The following is a 20,884-nucleotide window of genomic DNA, read 5'->3' on the forward strand; positions in this document are numbered from 1 at the left end:
GACATGAAACTTATCAGTGCCTGTATTTCTCTGTCTCTCAGCCTAGCCTACCTGACAAGTCTGTTGTGAGGATAAAATGGAGGTTAGAACCATGCATGGGGTCCTGCATTCCTTAGAGGAAGGACAGGATAAGCAAGTGTCTTCAGTTTAGAAAAAAAAATCAGCCTCTTATCTGTCTTTGAGTGGCAGTCTCAATCTCGGCTGTTTCTTTTCTTGGGACAATGATCGTTTAATTCTTTCTTTTCCTCCAGTGAAAATCTGCTTTCTAAGACAAATTCTAGCAATTGGTTTTGGGTGAAATTCCACAAGTTTCTTCTGTTTTCAGAGTTGGTCAACTCAGATGACTAATGTCGGGGACATCCAAACAGGGGCAATACAAGAGGTTCCCAAGTTTAAGGCTAGGAGGCAAACTTTTTAATTTTTTAAACTCTGTCCTTTTTGTATTCTTGTGTCAGTATCCTTGGTGTAGGTAATGTGTGAAGGGGTTTGAAGCTAAAAGCACAGAGCACTAGAGGGACAGCTCCTGGCATAACATGGCTGCAGCAGAAACAGAGATGGCCCCTTGGCAATTCCAAATTATTCTGAGGGTATTAATTGAATTCATGGTCTTGCTTCTCTTCCCTCATGGTGGACCGTACGGTGGCCTGCAGACGGTCTCAGGCGGTCTCATTCTCAGCCTCAGACATGCTTAGTTTTCAAGACCTTTGTAGCTTTCAGTTAGCCAGTCCTACCTTATGATCTGCTTGGATAGAGAGCTGGGCAGTGTGCAGGCACATGGAAAGCGTGTTGACATCCATTTAGGCCAGGCCAGGCACCAGTGTCTTCTGTTGTATCAGTTGTGTGACATCCATCTTGTGGGCCACTTTGGAAGTTTTAGTCAAAAGCTCGCTGGAAATCATTCAGTCAGTAACAAGATGTTCAGCGATAATGATACCCCCTCTCTTTTTCTTTGTAGCTATGGAAGGCGTGCCTTTTATGATCTCGGAGAAGTTTGCCTGCGCTTCTGAAGGGGTGAGTCTACCTTGCTGGCCTGCGGTTCATCTCTGTTTGGAAACTGCTCATCCTGTTTCATCAGCTATCGGGAAGCGAGAATCTGTGGCTTATTTGATGTGCCTAGGGCGCCTTGCAGAGACACCCCCATTTCAAACTGGGTTCAAAATATCAGGGAGAGCTGTTGGCTCAAGTGACTTTTAAAAGAGGACAGATGCAGGGATGATCGGTCTGTGGGCAACTAATAGCTGTGAACTAAATAGATATGGAGGGGCCATGGCTTAGAGCCTCTACCAGCGTGGTATAGTGGTTAAAACCAGGTGGATTCTAATCTGGAGAACTGGATTTAATTCCCCACTCCTCCACCTGAGTGGCAGAAGCTTACCTGGTGAACCAGATGTGTTTCCACACTCCTACATTCCTTCTGGGTGACCTTGGGCTAGTCACAGCTCTCTCAGACCTCTCTCAGCCCCACCTACCTCACAAGGTGTCTGTTGTGGGGAGAGGAAGGGAAAGAAGCTTGTAAGCCACGTTGAGTCTCCTTACAGGATTGAAACGTAGGGTATAAATCCAAACTCTTCTTCTACTACTTCTTAACATGCAGGAAATTCCATGGTTTAATCCTCGGCATTTCCAGCAAGTTTCGGGTTGTCGGTCATGTGAAGAACCGTGGGCACTGGAAGGACGACTTCCAGCCAAAGTGGACAATACTAACTTTGGTAGACTAAAGTTATGATTCAGTATAAGGCAGCTTCATGTGTATGGATATTCTCTATGTACACACTCAGTGTACCTTGGCATGTCAGGTACTGGGCAGAAACGATAGGGGAAGGCCCTGGCCTTCATTTACCGTAAGCTTCCTAAGGCTGCCCACGGTTGGACGCAGAATGCTGGACTAATTAGGCCAAGATCATTGCTTCTGACTTTTGGCAAAGCAGCTCCACCACTTTCCTCTGGGTGGTCTGGACCCCAGCTGTGGCACGGGCTTTGGCTCGCGCACACAAACAGCAGATGGCGGAGAAAACTTTGAACTTCACTGGACTACTTCAAATGGCAGATGGGGTTCTCTTGTTTGAGTGCTCCTCTGTGTTAAAAGAAATTGCTTAAACGTAGATGACTAGCCCGTCAGGATGAAAGTTTCTCCCTTTTGAGCAAACTTTCTCCATGTTTTGTCGAAGGCTTTCATGGCCGGACTCAACTGGTTGTGCGGGGTTTTCCGGGCTGTGTGGCCGTGGTCTGGTAGATCTTCTTCCTAACGTTTCACCTGCATCTGTGGCTGGCATCTTCAGAGGTGTATTGCAGAGGGAAGTCTGTTACACACTCCAAGAGAGACTATACCACAGCTGCCTAAAGTGGTAGAATAAGAGTTAGAAGAGACCCCAAGGGCCATCAGGTCCACCCCTCTGCCATGCAGGAGTACACAGTCAAACCACTCCTGACAGTTGGCCATCCAGCCTCTGTTTAAAAACCTCCAAAGAAGGAGACTCCACCACACTCTGAGGCAGTTGTATTCTACTGTCGAACTGCCTTTACCATTAGGAAGTTCTTCCTAATGTTTAGGTGGAATCTCTTTTTATGTACTTTGGATCCATTACTCCTTGTCCTAGTCTCTAGAGCAGCAGAAAGCAAGCTTGCTCCATCTTCAACGTGACATTCCTTCAAATATCCAGACATGGCTATCATGCTGTTCCTTTAACGTTCTCTTCTCCAGACTAAACATACCTAGCTCCATAAGCCGCTCCTCATAGGGCATGGAATCCAGACCTTTCGCCATTCTCGTCACCCTCCTCTGAACCCATTCCAGTTTGTATGTAGTCCAGAAGCGAGTACAGACCCCGTACATGTTGTAATACTTGGAGCATCAGGCTCATGGGGTGACCTTGTCTCATTCACTTTCTTTCAACTTTATCCTATTGCACAGGATAATTGTGACAATAAAACAAAGGAACTTTGTACATCTCCCGAGCTTCTTGGAGAAAGGGTGGAATAAAAAAAATTTGTAATGACTAGACTCCTCATGGAGAGCCAGTGTGGTATAGTGGTTAAGAGCAGGTAATCTGGAGAACCAGGTTTGATCCCCCACTCCTCCACCCTGTGTGGCAGAGGCTTATCTGGTGAACCAGATGTGTTTCCTCACTGCTACATTCCTGCTGGGTGACCTTGGGCTACTCACGGTCCTTCGGAATTGTCTCAGCCCCACATGCTTCACAAGGTGTCTGTTGTGGAGAGAGGAAGGGAAAGGAGCTTGTGAGCCATCTTAAGTCTCCTTACAGGAGAGAAAGGTGGGGTATAAATCCAAACTCTTCTTCTTCATCATCATCTGCTTTTTATGAGAACTTGGTCAGAAATAAGCACCGCAAAAGCTATTTGTCTTGGAAAACATTTTTTTAAAACAAAAAATAATAAAATCATCCTCCCTTCTTCAGTCACCTGTATTGATCTTCATCCAAATGAGACCCTGGTCTATGACTCCTCCTGATCCCTATTTCTAGAAGCTGCTTAAATCTTGAAAAATGTCAGCCATTCCACACATGGAGTGCAAAGTAACTTTAGCTGACCCAACTCCGCTTGGTTGCCATGGTGATGTTGGCCGGCCTCCAGCTGCCACGGAGCAAGAGGCCTCTCTGGCCCTGTTTACCAATTCCACTCTAGGAAGTTGAGAGGTCGTTACGTCCTAATGAGGCAGCAGATGGACCTCTGCTGGAGTCCAGGCAACAGAAATGCAGGTTTCAAGAAAAACCTCTTCCATCTTCTCCGTTCTTTTTCTCCCTCTGGCTTGAGGCCTTCACAGGCGCCAATATTTCGTGCTGCAAAGATTGTTGACTTATTTGGAGACTGAAAGGGGCAATTGGTGCACACACACATACACACACACACTCAGGAAGATGATGATGACAACTCCCAGGAACTTGTTAATTTATTAAGCGGTTGGAGTATAGAGTTTGTTATTCATAGGCAATGATTGCTCTATTGTGAGATGCTGCCAAATTTTGCAATCCTGGTTTTGCATGAAAGTCCCCATTTCAGTGACATTTCTCCTTGCGTAAATTAAAGTCATGCATCTAATTTTCCACACCGTTTTCTGTCTCCCCATACTGAATTTCTCCCATCAGCCTTGATATTTGTTCACTATTATTTTTGTATCAGTGCTATTTAAAAGGCATGTAACTCAGAAATGCCACAAAAATAAGCAAAACGAACCCGGTACCTCAATAATGGGAAGGCTCAAGATGACAGCACATATTACAAAAAAAGAAAATGTATACATCCCTAGTTCTGATCCATTCTTCTGTTCCACTTTTTACAAACCTTGGGTCCGCCTGTTCTAGCTAGTTGCTTATTAAACATCTACATCGTGTCTTTCTGTGTGGCTCAAGATGGCTTACAGTACACATTCAAACAAGAAGAACAGACCAGTCCAAAAGGGGGGGGGTGATGGCACAGCTGCTACCGAATATGGTGTCTCCACTCTGCCTCCAAACAGGCAATTGGTTGCACAGGCAGTGGGGGAGAAGGGGAAACACCTTTCTCTCCCAGGAAAGCCCATCATAGAAAATGACTTACATCACCTTTTTTGATGGCATAAGTTTCCACTACTAAAGGGCGGGTTCCTGGGCTGAAAGTACTCTGGGAGCCAACTAAAGTCAGCTCTGCCCCCAGGAACATCCCTGGAATGCCCTCCTCCATGCCGGTGCAGGCATTTATTTTATTTATTTATTTATTTATTTATTGTTTAATCTTATATACCGCCCTATCCCCGGAGGGCTCTTTTATCCCTTAGTGCCAGCATCTTTTATCCCTTAGTGCCAGTTTTATCCCTTAGTGCCAATTTATTTATTGTTTAATCTTATATACCGCCCTATCCCCGGAGGGCTCTTTTATCCCTTAGTGCCAGCATCTTTTATCCCTTAGTGCCAGTTTGCATGGCACCGGTGGCACAGATGCCAGCGCAATCCTTCCTCCACTTCCACTGTGGTTTCATCTCCCCTTTGATTGCAGCTGTACAGTAAATCGCCAGACCTACCTTCCAACTTAAGAAATATTTGCTGGCATTTTATTGCATTGTCAGACATAGTCCATGTATCTCCACATCTCTTGTTGCCCATCCTTGAGAGCTAGCAGCTTTTGAACGAACGTCAGGTTTCCCAAGGTACTGTATCACTTTCCCTACCGACTGATTCATGTCTGCAGACTCACAAAACTGTGACGCCAAATACAACTCGCGCCTTATTTCGGCGAAATGTACAGATTAAGGTTGTCACCTAACCGACAAAGTCTTAGTTGATTAATTTTGTGAGTTAAAACATCTGATTAATTGATTAAATTTACCCAAAACTGCACAGGAATAAAAAGAAGCATTCTGATGCATACTTCCTACGTTTAGTTGCATGATGGCTGACAGCACCATTTTAGAATAGGTAATCTCTCCTGTGGGTGATGGGCAAATACTATTCTAAGATCATGCTAGTTGTCAGCATGTTCTGTAAATATTGACAGGAAACAAAATCACCGGCTTTTAAAAAAATGTTCTGTCCACTAAATCAGTGGCACCTTTTGAATAGACCAACCCTGTAGTACACAGGATCTGTTTATATTTCTCTTCCTTGGTAGGTGCCTTGAGCAAGAGGCTTACATGCAGCTAATGTGCTGTAACTCGACGGCGGTGGGGGCTAGAGAGCGTAGCTTTCCTGAAGAGTGGTCTGGGCGGGGGGGTCATATATGTCCCCAGGTCCTTTTCTGTTGCCAGGAAGCTGGAATTCCACAGCTGCTGGGCAAAATGTCAGAGGAACTTAAGCCCCTGCTAATCTCCCGCTAAGATTCTTTAGATGCTCTTGTTGACATATGTTCAGCACAGACGACGATGCCTCGAAAAGGCGGAATTGGCTTCTGAAATAGAGTTGTACGGCACTGTTCTCAAATTGGATTTACTACATCAGTTGCTGTAAACTTTGATGACATGAGCGGGGACTTCCTTGCACACCTGTTTATTACAGTCACTCTGCAAGAAAAGAAGCTGTGGTCCCTCCTGAAACCTATCTCTCCCCCCACCATTCACTGTTGGGGGTGGAGCAAGGGGCCAGTCCAGATCTCTTTTTCCCATCTGGTATCACCCTGAGAAGGAAACAAGGAACATTTCATTTCCAGCCCCCATTCCTGAAATTCTTGAAGAGGTTGAAAGGGAACCTTCGGGAGCTGCCTTCAGGATGGCGGAGGCGGGGGGGGACTTGGCTCCCCATCCATCTCAGGCCCCCCACTATGAGGATGGAGAGCAGGTTGTGCCTCGTCTGCGGCAGTGGCTCCACATCTATGGATCTTCACTGTTTGTCAAAGGAGTGGATGATGGGAGAAAACAAAGAGGAGCACCCATTGATGAATTTTTAAACCTGGTCCCTATTTCTGGGGAGGCCGGTTGCTGAGAGTCCAAATTTATTCACATATGCACAGCTCAATCCCTTCCTCTGCATAGCCCCACCTTGTTTCTTGACTAAATGGGAGTGTGGTTGCACACTGGGAAATTTCAGACATTAGAGCCCGTCAGAAACATTGTGTTTAGAAAACATTAAACCCAGGGGAAAACTAAGCCCCCAAAACATAACAAGGCTGAGCCAGAATTAACCCCTTCCCTCCCAGTGTTCATATGGGAAGCCCTCCTCTTCAGGTGATTTGTCAAAAGCAGGTGGGAGATCTATTGATTGGAAATGGAGTGTGGAAGATGATGTCTGAGAGTCCATAAAACAGTAGAGACAGCAACGCAAAAGGGCGGTGAAATAAGTCAGCAGAGATGGTTTCCTTGAAACCTTAACATGCATCCCTAAACAAGCTTTCATATTTTAAGCTGGTGAAGTGTTGGTGCTGAACTTTCAACCTGGCCCTTTTTAGAGAACTGGGCATGTGAATCTCCCAGATCTTCATACTGCCTCTTGCAATAGCCTGCAAGCCATTACCAGCTCTTGATAGAGTGATCCTACTGCAGTCTGCCTTTGCAGGCGTGAAACATTAATAGAATTCTAGGCTGCCTTTTGACCCAGCTGGCCAACTAGGGAGCTTAAAATAGCCATATGGGAAAAGAGACTTAGCTCAGTGGCAGAGCACGGACTTTCTACGCAGAAGGTCAGCCATTCAACCCCTGGCGTGTTTGGTTAAAAAGGAACGTGTGCAGCGACTTAGAAAATCCTCTACCCTGACTGCTTGGAGAGCCTGCTAGTTGAAGTAGTGGGCCCTGTGTTAGAAGAATTAATAGTCTGACCTGGTATAAGGTAGCTCCACATAGTCATGCTTAAAATCTGTGGAAAAACCCTAATCATTGCCTATGTTCAAAGAACGTTTAGCCAAACGCACCAATTGTGCAGTCGGCCCAAAATGTCACCTTGATGCACATTCTTTAGTACAGTTCAACCAGTTTTACCTGCAAGCGCAGCAGCGGTCTCCGTGGTGCTTTTGGAAGGGGCAACATGATGTGCAGTTGTGGACATAAGTGGGCCACAGTTATCTCTGTTCACATATTCTATTTTGCACATAAGTGTCCTGATGTCCCCAGAACTGAAAGATGGGGTTTGCATGTCTGTCTTCTTTAGAAAGATGTGGTCTTCATTGTGGTGGCTCCTCTCATACAAATGTGTGGCATTCCGACCGCTTGGGAGGGACAGTATTACCTAGTTCTTTTTGCAGATGGTCCAGTAAATGGTAGAAACTAGGGAATTTGCTGTGAAAAATGCTCAGGTTTCATTTTGATATTCTCTGCGGGGTTCCCTTCTAGATGCAGCCTGTCGATCTCCTGGGCATTACCATTAAGTCCTTGGCAGAAATCGAAAAGGAGGTAAGTTCTTTTAGGATCATTTGTCTTTCTGCTCTTCAGCACCCATCTGCCTTTTCATGGTTGCATAAGAATTTCTTCCTTTACAATGAGAGCTCAGCATATGCTGAGTGTGTTGGCTTGGGGTTTTGTTTTAGCATTAAGGGAACCTACTTTTTTTTTCTTTTAAAAGCAAAATTATTAACTTATACATTCTGCCTGTCTTGCATAATTTATTTATTTATTCAGTTCATTTTTACAGTTCGCATTCTGGTGTTGCTAGTCACCAGGGAGGTCAGAAAAAGCCACTTTAAGGCAAGGAAGCCTTTTGGAATTCTTTTTCAGGGCCTCCCAAGACTTACCTCTGCACGTTCGAGCAAATCTTTTCAACCAGAAAGGCTAGAAACTTGGGGTCTCTCTTAGTGGTGGGATTCAGCCGGTTCGCACCGGTTCAGCTGAACCGGTAGCTAATTTTTTTTCCTTAGTTCACTGAACCGACTGAATCCAACCACCCCAGAGGAGGACAAGTGAGGGGGCTCCGGGAGCCCTTTCGCTTGCCCTTCCAGGCCGAGTGGCAGGCGCCGCCTTCCCTCACCTCCCACACCTGGCGGCCCAACAATCGGGAGGTGGAGGAAAAGGCCTCGACTGGGCCAGCCACATTCCTCTGCAGCAGCCAGGTAAGTGGGCAGCAGTGGGGGGGGGCAAGTGGCATGGGGGGCACGGCAGGGGGGGAGCAAACTGTTAGATAAATTAATAGAATTCTCCCACTGGTCTCCACATGAGCCGGGGCAGCCACTGGGCCTTGGGAGCACAAAAGAAGGGGTCTCCAATGGCCACCCTTGACTCCTTCTCAACCTCAGCCTGCAGGAGTGCCTCGTTTTGAACCCAGAAGGCCCTCTTTCTGCCTAGTTTCCTCTTCAAGGCCGCCCATTCTGAGCTTCTCTGCTTTGAAGAAGCCTGGGAGGTTCTAATTAGCAGCGCGAATGTTCAATATTAATCACTCTCTTAAAACTGACAAGGGAGGTGTTTGTTTAACTGCTTAATTTCGGCAACATCTTCCCCCAGCCTTTTAAACAAAGGAACTATAAACAAGAACGAACTTGGAAGGCTTAATTTTATGCAGATCCCCAACTCGGTTGGGGAGGAATTCCCTTCCCCTTCTTTTTCAATCTCTCTTGCTTCTTTTTAGCAGCCAACCCTCCAGAGCACAGTCACATGTAATGGTCTTTAAACGAACATATTTGCTAACTGGCAGGTGTTCAGATTTCTTTTTTTAAAAAAAATGAATAAATGTTGATTCCAGTGATTAGCTTGGAGTTTTGGGGGAGGGGTTCCTCCCCCCCCCAATCCCAAATGACTGAAGAAATTCGTCTTGATTATAATTGCTCTTACCCACGCATATCTAATTTGTGTCTTTTTAAGTGTTAATTAGTAAACAGTTTGAGCTGACATCTTTATGTGTTTGCGTGTTTGAAAAATAGCGCTTATTGCTTATTTAGCTGCGGGCACTCACGGCTCGCCGCGACATCACGACATTGACATAAAATTAATGAAGACGTGGGTGCCAATTTTTTTTTTAAAGCCCTTCTTGGAAAGACTGCTCCTCAACAAAGGAGTTTTCTTCTCCTTCATGCCATTTAATTTCCGTTTTTCTCAAAAAATTAAGAACAGTAGGGAGATGCATTCCTGCACATTATTTTCCATACACTCTCTTTACTAAGCAGGCATTCCTTTTAATGTTTGCAACAGCTCCCGGTTACCTAAGTAGCATGCAACCTTGCCTCCTGGATAACACCGAAATTTCTTTCTTTTACCTCTTAACTTTTTTGACCTGTTAACTTGCTAGAATAATCTTCTTTTTGAAAAGAACAAACCCACATGGTCTCAAAGTGCCATCTAGTGGTAGCACTGATTATTGCATCTGGAGGGAAAATAGTTGAGTGTTAGCAGCTGATTAATAAAACCATGGTATGGATGTAGAAGCAGGCTGAATCCAAGGGTGGAGCAAGGGGGAACTGCATCCAAGGCAGCTCTGCGCCCCTGCCACACTCCTGCCCGCTCTTGCCCCACCCCAGAACGCCACGCTATGCCCCTGGAATGCCCTGGCCCGCCCTTTCAGGGGTGCACGCCCTGTCTTCCCCCTTGGCGCTACACCACTGCCTGAATTGCCCAGCTTAGCCCCGGTTCACCAGAGCCTGGGAGCCAAGTAGGGTTAGCCACATTCAACTCCTGGATGGGAGACCACCAAGGAAAGTCAAGAGTTGCTTCCAGGGGCAGAGCAAGGGGGAAAGCGCCCGGGGCACGTGTTCACCCTGTGCCCCCGTCACACCGAGGAATGCCTCTGCCATGCCCACACACCAGCGTGCACCTGGGGCGTCCTGCCCCCCCCCCCCCCGCCTCATTGGCGCTACACCACTGGTTGCTACACAGAGGAAGAAAATGGCAAACCACCTCTCATAATTTCTTGCCTGAAATGCCCATGGATGAGGTCACCATGAATTGAGAGTATATTACTTTATTTTTTTAAATGTAAAACAGGGATGGCTGGTGGTGGCTTGTGAGCCCAAAGTGATTCTTGAAATACTTATCTGGGGGTCAGGGGAGGTCCTATAAAATTTGAATCAGCAGCTATTAAAATCTACAGGCCCATATTGCTTGCTTCCTTCAACATTTTTAGAGCGGCATGCATGGTTCTCCACTGCTCCACCATATCGTCACAACAGCCCTGTGAGGTAGGCTAGGCTGACAGAGAGCAAGAAGAGCATGACTGGTTCAAGATCATCCAGTAAGCTTCATAACAGCATGAAGATAACTCCAGTCTTATCAGCCCTGGTCCAACACTAAACACTGTACTATACTGCATAACATATATGGTTCTCTTTCAGATTTATAACTTTCAAACATATAATTTCAGCCATGATGAGTATCTTTCCTCCATAGGAGCACCAGTGGCGCAATGGTTAAGAGCAGGTGTACTCTAATCTGAAGGAACCGGGTTTGATTCCCCGCTCTGCTGCTTGAGCTGTGGAGGCTTATCTGGGGCATTCAGATTAGTCTGTGCACTCCAACACACACCAGCTGGGTGACTTTGGGCTAGTCACAGTTCTTCTGAGCTCTCTCAGCCCCACCCACCTCACAGGGTGTTTGTTGTGAGAGGGGGAACGGAAAGGAGTTTCTAAGCCCCTTTGAGTCTCCTTACAGGAGAGAAGGGGGGGGGGTATAAACTCTTCTTCTTCTTCTCAAAACATGACCACTAGATGGTGACATCTTTATTCTGGAGTTTTGCAGTTTGCAAAAGAGTTACTTTGCATGGCAAGAAACACTTTTGGAGACTTGGAGAATGGAGACAGGCATTGACTGTGCCTACCATAAATTAACAAGTCCCCCCCTCTTATAAAAAGAAGGCCAAAACCATCACATAAAATGAAATGCCAAAGCTGAGTCTGGGAGGACCAGTCCTGAGTGCAAAGCTCTGGTGCTGGATACAGAAGGGTTCTGATCCTTGCATCTCAAGTGGCAGGGGTGGGAAAGATTGCCTCCTTTGCCCATCAGAGCAGACCCTACCGGGTTGGGAAGACCGACTCAACATCAGGACGCTTTGTACATTCTGGTGGTGAAAAGTACCATCAAGTCACAGCTGATTTATGGCAGCCCCGTAGGGTTTTCAAAGCAGGAAACATTCAGAGATGGTTTGCCATTACCTGCCTTTACGTGGGCTAATAGAGTTCTCAGAGAACTGTGACTGGCTCAAGGTGACCCAGTGGGGAATCAGACCCATTTCTCTGGATTGGAGTGCACCGTTCTTAACCACCACACCACTCCAGTCTGTAAAATCCAGAATGTGTGAGTGAGTTAAATCAGATTTTGATAGGGAGCCAGCCCACCTCCGTGCAATTCCCTCTAAAATTCTTAACCAGAAGCCAAGAGGGCTATTTCATCACCTGTTTGGCCCCTCTGCGTTACTCTGGGACATCTGCATTCTGGCACAACTGATTTTACTCTTTAGCAGTGCTAGACAGGGAGAACATAGGATGGGAACATACCCATGTGTTAGGTCTTGGACCTTAAGACAATAAACAGACTCTGGATTCTTGATCAGTAGATTTGTTGAAAGCCAGCAAGTATTTAGCTCAGGGATCTGCAACCTGCGTCTCTCCAGATGTTCATGGACTACAATTCCCATCAGCCCCTGCCAGAGAAAGCGTGAAAAGAGTTGTTTAGAGGCTTAGGTGCCCCAAGGCCAAGATAGGGTTATGCAGCCACCTGCCTCGCCTCCCCACTTGGGCCAAAAGGCACATTCTGTTTCTCTGAGGCAGTGTAGCTCCTCACGGTCATTTAGCCTAGTTATCTACAATCGGTGTCGAAGCAATAAACATCAGAGGAGGAAGGGAAAGAAGGAAAGGCCCTCTACATATCGATCAGGTTACATTGGGATACTCCCCACCCGGAGCAGTGGCTTCTGCCCAAAGGAAGGATTTTCCCTTTAAGGTGGAGGGTCGAGGGGCTGCCAGCATGTTTTTCCTGTGGAGTAACAGGCCACCTTAAAAAGGATTGTCCCAAGAGAAGGGAGAAACCAGCAGCAGGAATGCAATTTTATTTGGGAACCAGCGGTGTGCATCGTGCTGGGATGGAGGAGAGGAGAAATCGCCGGCATGACCTGATTCGGGAGAGCGTGACTTCAGAGGAGACAACTTGTCTACATTGTACTTTGCTCCTGACATGGGTCCCCACCATCACCAGCCTAAAGACCTGGCTGTTTATTGCAGTGATGTCAGTGGCCAGGATGGGGTCGGGGGCAGAAACAGTGGTGTGGGAAGTAACCATTTGATGCCAGTTTCTCAGGGGATCAAAACATCCATGTTACAAACGCCCCCCTCAGACAGAAAGTGGTTTTTCAGAAACTGTCAAAGTACAAATGGAACTGCACTCTTTGAGCAATAGGATTTCTTCTGGAAGTCTGCTGAAGAATGACCTTTGTTGGGGAATCCCAGTGTGTCCTGATTCCCTCCTTTGAGATGGTGCTGCTGCACATATATTAGCAGAGGTTGGACCTTATGCAGAAAGGCAAAGAGTGTTGTGAAAAGCTTGTATAGTCACTTTTTTTCAAGGCCATTTGACTCTTAAAGGTAAGGAAAGAAGATTTTTCATTCTCAGCCAAGGAGGGAGCTACTGAATTTTAATCTGATTTTTATTCTTTTAGTTTTGGTCTATAACTGTGGGTTTGGGATTTATGGGAATCAGGGAATGGTTCCACCCCACCCCCACCCCCTGCAAGATGGTTTCATATCATGTGCCGTTGAACTGTGAGTGCATTGGATCTGGATCCTTGGATGTTCTTTCTGGCCTTGCATCTGGGTGGAAATTACCTGCAGCGTCTCGCAAATACCATGGATTGTTTTTAAAGCCAACTGGCTGCATTGCCCGTGGCAGAGAGGCTAAATGGAGTGGCTCTAATCAGAACTGGGCTCTTTTCCTCCAGCCGTCTTTCCAGCGAGATTAGCTCCAATTCAAGTGTTAACTAGTTCCCTGCATGCTTGGCCTCTTCCACGCAGGCTTTTTCCAAGGATCTCAGCAAGAGCTGTTAGCAGCTCCATGATTCACAGGGCAGACAGGCAGTGCGGCTCCTCGCAAGAGATTTTGGACTCTGCTACAAATTTAAAAGGTTGCGCTGCTTGTTCGGATGGTTCATAATTGTAAGCGTTCGTAAGTGTTTCCCATACCAATGGTGGTCTAAAGCGAGGGTCCGCAATCTTTTTGAGCCTGTGGGAACGTTTGGAATTCTGGCACGGCCTGGTGGGCACAGCTACAAAAAAATCTGTGCAGCCAATCAAATCTAGGGGCGTACATTCGGATACGCCAAACCCCACCCCCTTTTTAAAAAGCCATTTTGGCTTTTCCTGGCTTTTTTTTATAACTGAAAAAGAGGCACAGTGTTAATGGAACCAAAAAGGCAAAGCTAGGAAAAGCTGGAAAAAAAGTTTCTTTTTTCAGCTTTTCAAGGTTCATTATCATTGTGGGGCTCTAAGGGAGGGGTTTGAGGTAGTGCACTAAATTTGCAGCAGGTGACTCTTCTGAAAAGAGCCCCCAAGTTTAATAAACATTGAATCAAGGGGTCTAGTTGTATGGGCTCCTGCAACTACACTGAAAATATGATGCCTTAACCTCAAAAAACAGCCCCCCTAGAGCCGTGGTGGTGAACCTTTGGCCCTCCAGATGTTATGGACTACAATCCACATCAGCCCCTGTCAGCATGGCCAATTGGCCATGCTGGTAGGGGCTGATTGGGGATTGTAGTCCATAACATCTGGAGGGCCAAAGGTTCACCACCACTGCTCTATTTATTTATTTTATTTATTTGTTCCACTTATATACCGCCCTCCCCCAAGGGGCTCTAGATATACCGCCCTCTGGATATACCCTCTAGATATACCGCCCTCTGGATATACCACCCTCCCCCAAGGGGCTCTAGAGCCTTGCAGAGATTTCCTGATGCTGCTGAAAAAAAAATCCTGCCATTACAAGGATGGTGGGAAAATTTGTCTCAGACAGATTCTCTGGTCTAAAATTGCTGGATTCCATGGTGAAATAAAATTTCCCCATTATGACTGTAGAAAAATATTTCAGGCACAGTGCATTCTTTGAGGAGCCTTTGCAGTGCCCTGTGGACCTGTTTGTTGAGGTAGAAGCACCAAATTTTCAGCATAGCTGAAGGAGCCCTCCAAGTTTGATTGAGTTTGGGTCTGGGGGTCCAATTTTATAGTCACTCAGTTTTCCTCCATTTGGAGGCCTTTAAAATTGGACCCAATCTTCACCAAATACAGGTGTTCCTGTAAAGACAGGCACTTGCAGATCCATTAAAAATTTGGTATCTCTCCCTTGAAAAACACCCCTCCCCCCAAGCTCTGGAAAGATTCACCATAGGGTGACATGGAGCTGTTCCCTTTAAAAGTCACTGTGAGGCCCCAAATTTTCCTCCACTGACAGATTGAGGCACACTCTTTGGGGCCCATGAAATTGGACTCCCTACTCAATCTTCTCTGAACTTGGGGGGTTCTTGAAAGGAGAGCCACCTGCAACTATGCTGCAAACCAACACCCACTTCCAAGCCCCATAGAGATTTTCTGTAGGGTTTAATAGACCTATTTTTTCAGCTATTCAAAGAAAGCTGGAAAAGCCCATTTCAGCATAAGGATTTGGCTGTTTCCGAATTTTCTGAAAATAATCAGGGGCGCTAAACTCAAATCTGAAAAATACTGGAAAACTTAATACACACCCCTAACCAAATCTCCAGTAGTCAGTCAAAAGTCTTCCTGGACAAAAGCCCTACCAGGCCCCACTCACTTCCTAAAAACATGCAGTGGGCACCAAAAAGGTGTAATTGGGCCACCCATTGGAACTATGTTGGGGACCCCCCCACCCCCGGGGCTTAAGCATCTCGTTTTGCAAATTGAAATTCGAGTCTACCGATCACTCTTGCGAATGGCGGCCTCTTCCAAGGGAGAATGCTTTGAGCTCAGGGAAGCTTTTAAGTACTGGAATGATTTCTCATTGGTGCACTAGAGATTCCCTCTAGGCCCATCCTGTCCGACCACATTAGTTGGGACTTTTCATTTTACCAGCTCAAGAGGACAGATCTCTGAATTTTAAACAAGACAGCAAATGCTGACAGGTTTGTTTTGTTTGAGCTAAGGTTTAAGTCCAAAGGCATGTATTTTTCAGTTTGGTTAACTTAGATATTAAATCAAAACAATGTTTAAAAACAGGAAAGAAGAAAGGAGGTACAGGTACAGTTTATTGTCTATAATTGCCATGGCCAACCTGTGACTGTCTAGATGTTCATGGAGTATGACCCCCATCAGCTCCTGCCAGCATGGCCAATTGGCAGAACTAATGGGAATTGTAGTCCATGAGCATCTGGAGGGCCATAGGTTGGACACCCCTAGTCTATAGCCAAAGGCTGTTGCTATTAAATGGTCACAATGACCGACAATAACATCAAATATAACTTCAAAATAAATGAAATCAAATACAAAAACAGGTTTTAAAATCAAATACAGGTAAACAAAGGAAGTAAATATGGAAAGAAGGACGATGGCAAAGAAGAAGAGAAGAAGAGTTTGGATTTCTATCCCCCCTTTCTCTCCTATAGAAGACTCAAAGGGGCTTACAATCTCCTTTCCCTTCCCCCCTCACAACAAACACCCTGTGAGGTGGGTGGGGATGAGAGAGCTCCGAAAAGCTGTGACTAGCCCAAGGTCACCCAGCTGGCATGTGTGGGAATGCATAGGCAAATCTGAATTCCCCAGGTAAACCTCCACAGCTCAGGAAGCAGAGCTGGGAATCGAACCCGGTTCCTCCAGATTAGAGTGCACCTGCTCTTAGCCACTACGCCATGGCTGCAGTAGAAGTTCAGAAGGTGTAGAGGGCAAGGAGTGGAAGAGTCTGGATCTGAAGAAAGACGTGGCTCCCAAGTAGAAGAGTCTGGGCCTAACACTTAAGGAGCAACAGGGGAGAAAGTGCCAGGATGTTTGAGGTGGCAGAAGACCTTTAAGTGAATGGAGGTGGTAAAGTTAGAGGGACAGAGGTCTGTAGCAGGAATCGAGAGCCAGTGTGGTGTAGTAGTTAAGAACAGGTGGATTCTGATCTGGAGAACTGGGTTTGATGCCCCACTCCTCCACCTGAGTGGCAGAGGCTTATTTGGTGAACAAGAGGTGTTTATGCACTCCTACATTCCTTCTGGGTGATCCTGGGCTAGTCACAGTTCTTCGGAACTCTCTCAGCCTCACCGACCTTACCAGGAGAGGAAGGGAAAGGAGCGTGTAAGCCACCTTGAGTCTGGACTGAGAGAAAGGTGGGGTATGAATCCAAACTCTTCTTCTACATTCATGGCCTACCCTTGTATAGCTTATAAAGCTTTAAGATCAGTGGAATCCAACAAATCGGAAAGCTGAAAAAACATACAAAATTTAAAAGTTGAGAAAACTGAAATTGGGGCAGACTCAGCTCTTCTAACTTTTGGTATATCTGGAAAACTAAAAGAGGAGAAAAAACTGAAGGAACCCCCCGCCCCCAGAAGAGCACAGCTGGTTTGGTGCCAGAGCTGCTGTCTCTTTTGAGATTGTGGGAAATCCAGGGGGGTATTGTGGGGGAAAAGGACAAAAAGAATAGGCTGGGCACAGCATCCAAGGAGTCTATGATGGACCAGGGCCAGTTTATCTAGTGAGGAGAGGGGGCATCACATGGACTTAGGAATAAAAGCGGTGGACCTTTTTGGTTATGTTTCTGGCACCAAGGATGGTTGGCCCGTTTTAAATGTGTTTTTCCCTTTCAGAATTCCTGCAAAGGGGGGGGGGGGGGCAGTCATTTTCTATCAGCCAGTTGTGAGCTTTTCACAGAACAAAACACAAGTGCCCCTTTTGTACGTGGTGCCATGTCCACATGGATCTGCGCACGTTCTGCTAAGCAAAAGTCTTGCAGTGTGCAAAATGTTTGGACGGCGCCAGAACTGCTCCCTTCTGCTGGAAGTTGTGCTGAACGTGTGTGTCCTGCAGCAGTTCCTCGTATTCATTCCTCTCTTCCTCTTCCTCACCCGTTTTTGGTCAGGATAATGAGGGCTTGCTGGTCAATGACTAAGCTCTGATCAGAACAGGAGCTTCCTAAGACCTTGGAGACAGGAGTCAGAGGTGCTATCAAGGCATGTGGCACCTTTGCAGGTTGCTTGTATGTGGCTACACCTTGTGGCTCTTGTAGTACTCTGGTGCCTTTTCTCTCCTGCCATGAATAGTGTAAGGGATGGCACCTAGATTGAGATGCGTTCCTAACTCCATGCCATGGCTGCATAATATATAGACAGTGATTGTATCTGGGTGATTGAGATGCATTCCTGTCAAAGTAACTGCTTTTAGATATATGTACTTTGCCTGCTATATGTTACCACTGCCGTTATGGTTTCCCACACTTGGTAGATAACTGGGCTTACCCCTAACACACTCTGCCCCCATGGGAAACAGGATGTTTCTGCTGTTCTGTGGGGGTAGGAGGCCAGGTGGCTTTTTCTCTGTCGCTGGTCTTGCGGTGCTTAGGCTCCGATGTAACTCCTTTTCACATTCTTTGGGGAAATGGGAGGGGGGGTGTCCTTTCTGGATAGAGGAGGTTGCAAAAGCCACGTCTGGCAGAACTGGCTTCTTGCAAGCTGAGCACTTCGTTGCCTTTCCAATAAACACTACCGATCAACAGTCCAGAGTCCATTTATTGATTCAAGGATTGAGACCTAACCAACGGTCACGTCGCTGTCCTTCTCCTGCTGCCCTTTGCTCTTGTGCCATCCCTGTGGCTGTCACGAGCCGCAACGTGCAGAAAGGGGTGTCCATGTACTGTTTCCCATCCGTGTTCAGACAAAACCTTCCCCCAAGACAAGTGGTGTATTTCTTCAGGCTCTTGAACCTCTGCCCTTGCTGCTTGTGGCTCAGAAGGTCAGTGCATTTGGCCCAATCCAACCCCAGTCCAATAATGTCAGTGTTTACTCCTTACCTTCCAAGTATTCAAAGCACTCTGCTTCAGTAAACTGTAAAACAACTCTGTCAGGCGAGTCAGTATGATTAGCCTCATTTTGTCATTGGTAGGGCTGATGTGGAAGGGGACAGGTTACCACTTTGCAAATTCATAGCAGAAGCAAGGTTTGAAGTGGGGACTTCCTGTTTGGCATGTTTGTCTCGGCACCTTGTTGACAAATGAGCACCAATGGCTAGAAGAGGTCATGGGTGATTGACCAGTGGGAGGGCCAGCAGGAATGGGTGATTGTGTTGAGCGATTGACTGGTGGGAGGGCCAGCAGGAATGGTTAAATCGATCTCCACATTTTGATCCCGTTTCCCTCCAAGGAGCTCCTTTCCTGTCTGCTCCCCCATTTTATTCTTGTGAGTGAGTTAGGCAGAGTATGTGACTGGCCCGTGGTTACCCTTCAGGTGTAAAGCTGCAGCTCAGTGTTAGAGCACCATCACGAGTTAAAAGGGCCAGGCTGCTGGTAATGTCAGCAGCCTCCACCTGGGACCCTGGAGAGAAGCTGCCAGTCTGAGCAGACAATACTGACTTTGATGGACCAAAGCTCTGTTTGAGGGTAAGGCAGTTTTGTGTGTGATGTGCGTCGTGGGCATCTCAACTCATTCCAATGTGGTGTAGTGGTTAAGAGCAGGTGCACTCTAATCTAGAGAACCAGGTTTGACTCCCCGCTCTGCCACTTGAGCTGTGGAGGCTTATCTGGTGAACTAGATTAGCCTGTGCCCACTAACACATGCCAGCTGGGTGACCTTGGGCTAGTCACAGTTCTTCAGAGCTCTCTCAGCCACACCTACCTCACAGGGTGTTTGTTGTGAGGGGGAAAGGGAATTTGTAAGCTCTCCTATAGGAGAGAAAGGGGGGATATATATATCTTCTCTTCTCTCCGCAGTCTTGTCATCCTTCCCTGTTCTGTGGCGTACCTGCCCACCTCAGCAGCTCAGGGAACGCAACCACAGTATGTATGTGCGTTTGTGTGTGTGTGTTAACTATGGGGGGCATTGGAGAGACTCATTCAGACTTCAGAAACCTCCCATAATTATGACACACCTCATTTCTCAGCTGCAATTCACAGAGAGACTCCTTCCTGCCACCCTAGTATTGGAATTAGACAGAGGGAAGGGGGGAATTGCACAGTTATCAGTTTCAGTCTGCTGGCTGATCTTAGACTAGCTGTTCCCTCTGCCTAACCTGAAAGGATTGTTATGAGGCTAAAACAGGGAAGAAAGGACACCATGTATCACTCTGAGATCCTTGGAAGAAGCACAGGATAAAAATAGGATAGGTAGCTCCCACAACACCAACTCTCTGGCCCTGGAAAGATTGTTAAACTTTTGACCAAGAAGATCAGAGTTCAGATCCCCATTCAGCTGCAAAAAGCTCTCAGGGGGGCTTTCCCCACTACAGAAGGGAGTTAAGGTCGACTCGGTTCCCTTCAGTGGAGGGCGATTCCAGGCTGTCCCCACAGCAACGGAGTTGGCCCCCTGGAACCGAGCTAAGTGGGCGGGATCATCTTGGTGCCTGTTTCGCTCCTCGATCGTGATTGGCGCTTGTGTTATGGCTGGAAACGGGAGCGTTCTTTTTTTTTTACAGTTTTTATAGTTTACAGTTACATGCGCTTTCTGCCCACTACGACTCTCCCGTTCTGCGCATGCCACAAAAGCGACTCGTGATTGGTTGAACGGATGAGGTGTCGTTTTGATGCTTCCCCACTTCGAAGCTTTGAAGCGGTATCGACCTTGTTGCAGCAGAAAAGTGTAGTTCATAACTGTGACAAGGATGTCACAGTTCTGGGGGGGGGGGATCTGAGACAAAACAATGTTGAGCTCTGTGGCAGTGGGGATTCACTGCAGCGAACCTAGGTAGAAACCAGTTCAACTCTGTCAGTGGGGAAAGCCCCAGGGTTGACTTAAAGCCATTTATCTAAGCCAGATCTATCTCAGAGGTTGTTGGTGAGGATAAAATGTGGTGACCCAGCTGGTGCCACCTTGAACGCTTTTTGGAGGGAGCATAAAAATCTTATTTCTTTAATAATTATTGGGCAGAAGGGCCCTGTTGAAAATGCTTAAGCATCCTGGCAACATATTTTACCATGACAGGCCTTTGCAGATGCCAGCCACACATGTAGGCAAAACATTAGAAACTAAAACTACCAGATCACGACCACACAGCCTGCGGGACCCACAACAGCCAGTTGATTCTGGCTTTGAAAACCTTCGACAATAAGCATTCTTTTTGATGTGAGAAATGTTCTTTTCTGCTCGGAATTGATAACAGCAGAGCAGTCGCTCAACACCCAAAGGAGCAGTTGCAAGAACATGCCAGCTTAGCCCTCGATCTGGAACTTGGAGGGTGATGGTAGCAACCCTTACGAGGATTTAGCAAGCTTAGTGAACACTCAGCAGTGCTGTAGCAATGCTTTGTTTCTTTATTAGGATTTTCTGCCGGAGAAGGCAGCTCAGACTAGGATGGTGCTTTGATCTGAGAAAAGGAAGGCAACTTGCTCAGTTCTTGTGAAAAAAAAAAACCCCAAATCTCCAACAGCTGA

At 46.6% G+C, this 20,884-nt stretch overlaps 1 protein-coding gene across 4 annotated transcripts in view; it reads left to right on the forward strand.

The window, feature by feature from the left end:
* The window catches only part of MVB12B (multivesicular body subunit 12B), a 124,664-nt gene that overhangs the window by 97,820 nt on the left and 5,960 nt on the right, over window positions 1-20,884 (forward strand). For all 4 annotated transcript variants that reach the window (XM_048512732.1, XM_048512733.1, XM_048512731.1 and 1 more), the window contains exons 8-9: window positions 956-1,011; window positions 7,748-7,807. In XM_048512732.1, the coding sequence (XP_048368689.1) occupies window positions 956-1,011; window positions 7,748-7,807 (116 nt within the window). The remainder of the gene's footprint in view (window positions 1-955; window positions 1,012-7,747; window positions 7,808-20,884) is intronic.

The sequence above is a fragment of the Sphaerodactylus townsendi genome, linkage group LG12 (genome assembly GCF_021028975.2).
Source record: "Sphaerodactylus townsendi isolate TG3544 linkage group LG12, MPM_Stown_v2.3, whole genome shotgun sequence".
In the NCBI taxonomy this organism is placed as follows: domain Eukaryota; kingdom Metazoa; phylum Chordata; class Lepidosauria; order Squamata; family Sphaerodactylidae; genus Sphaerodactylus; species Sphaerodactylus townsendi.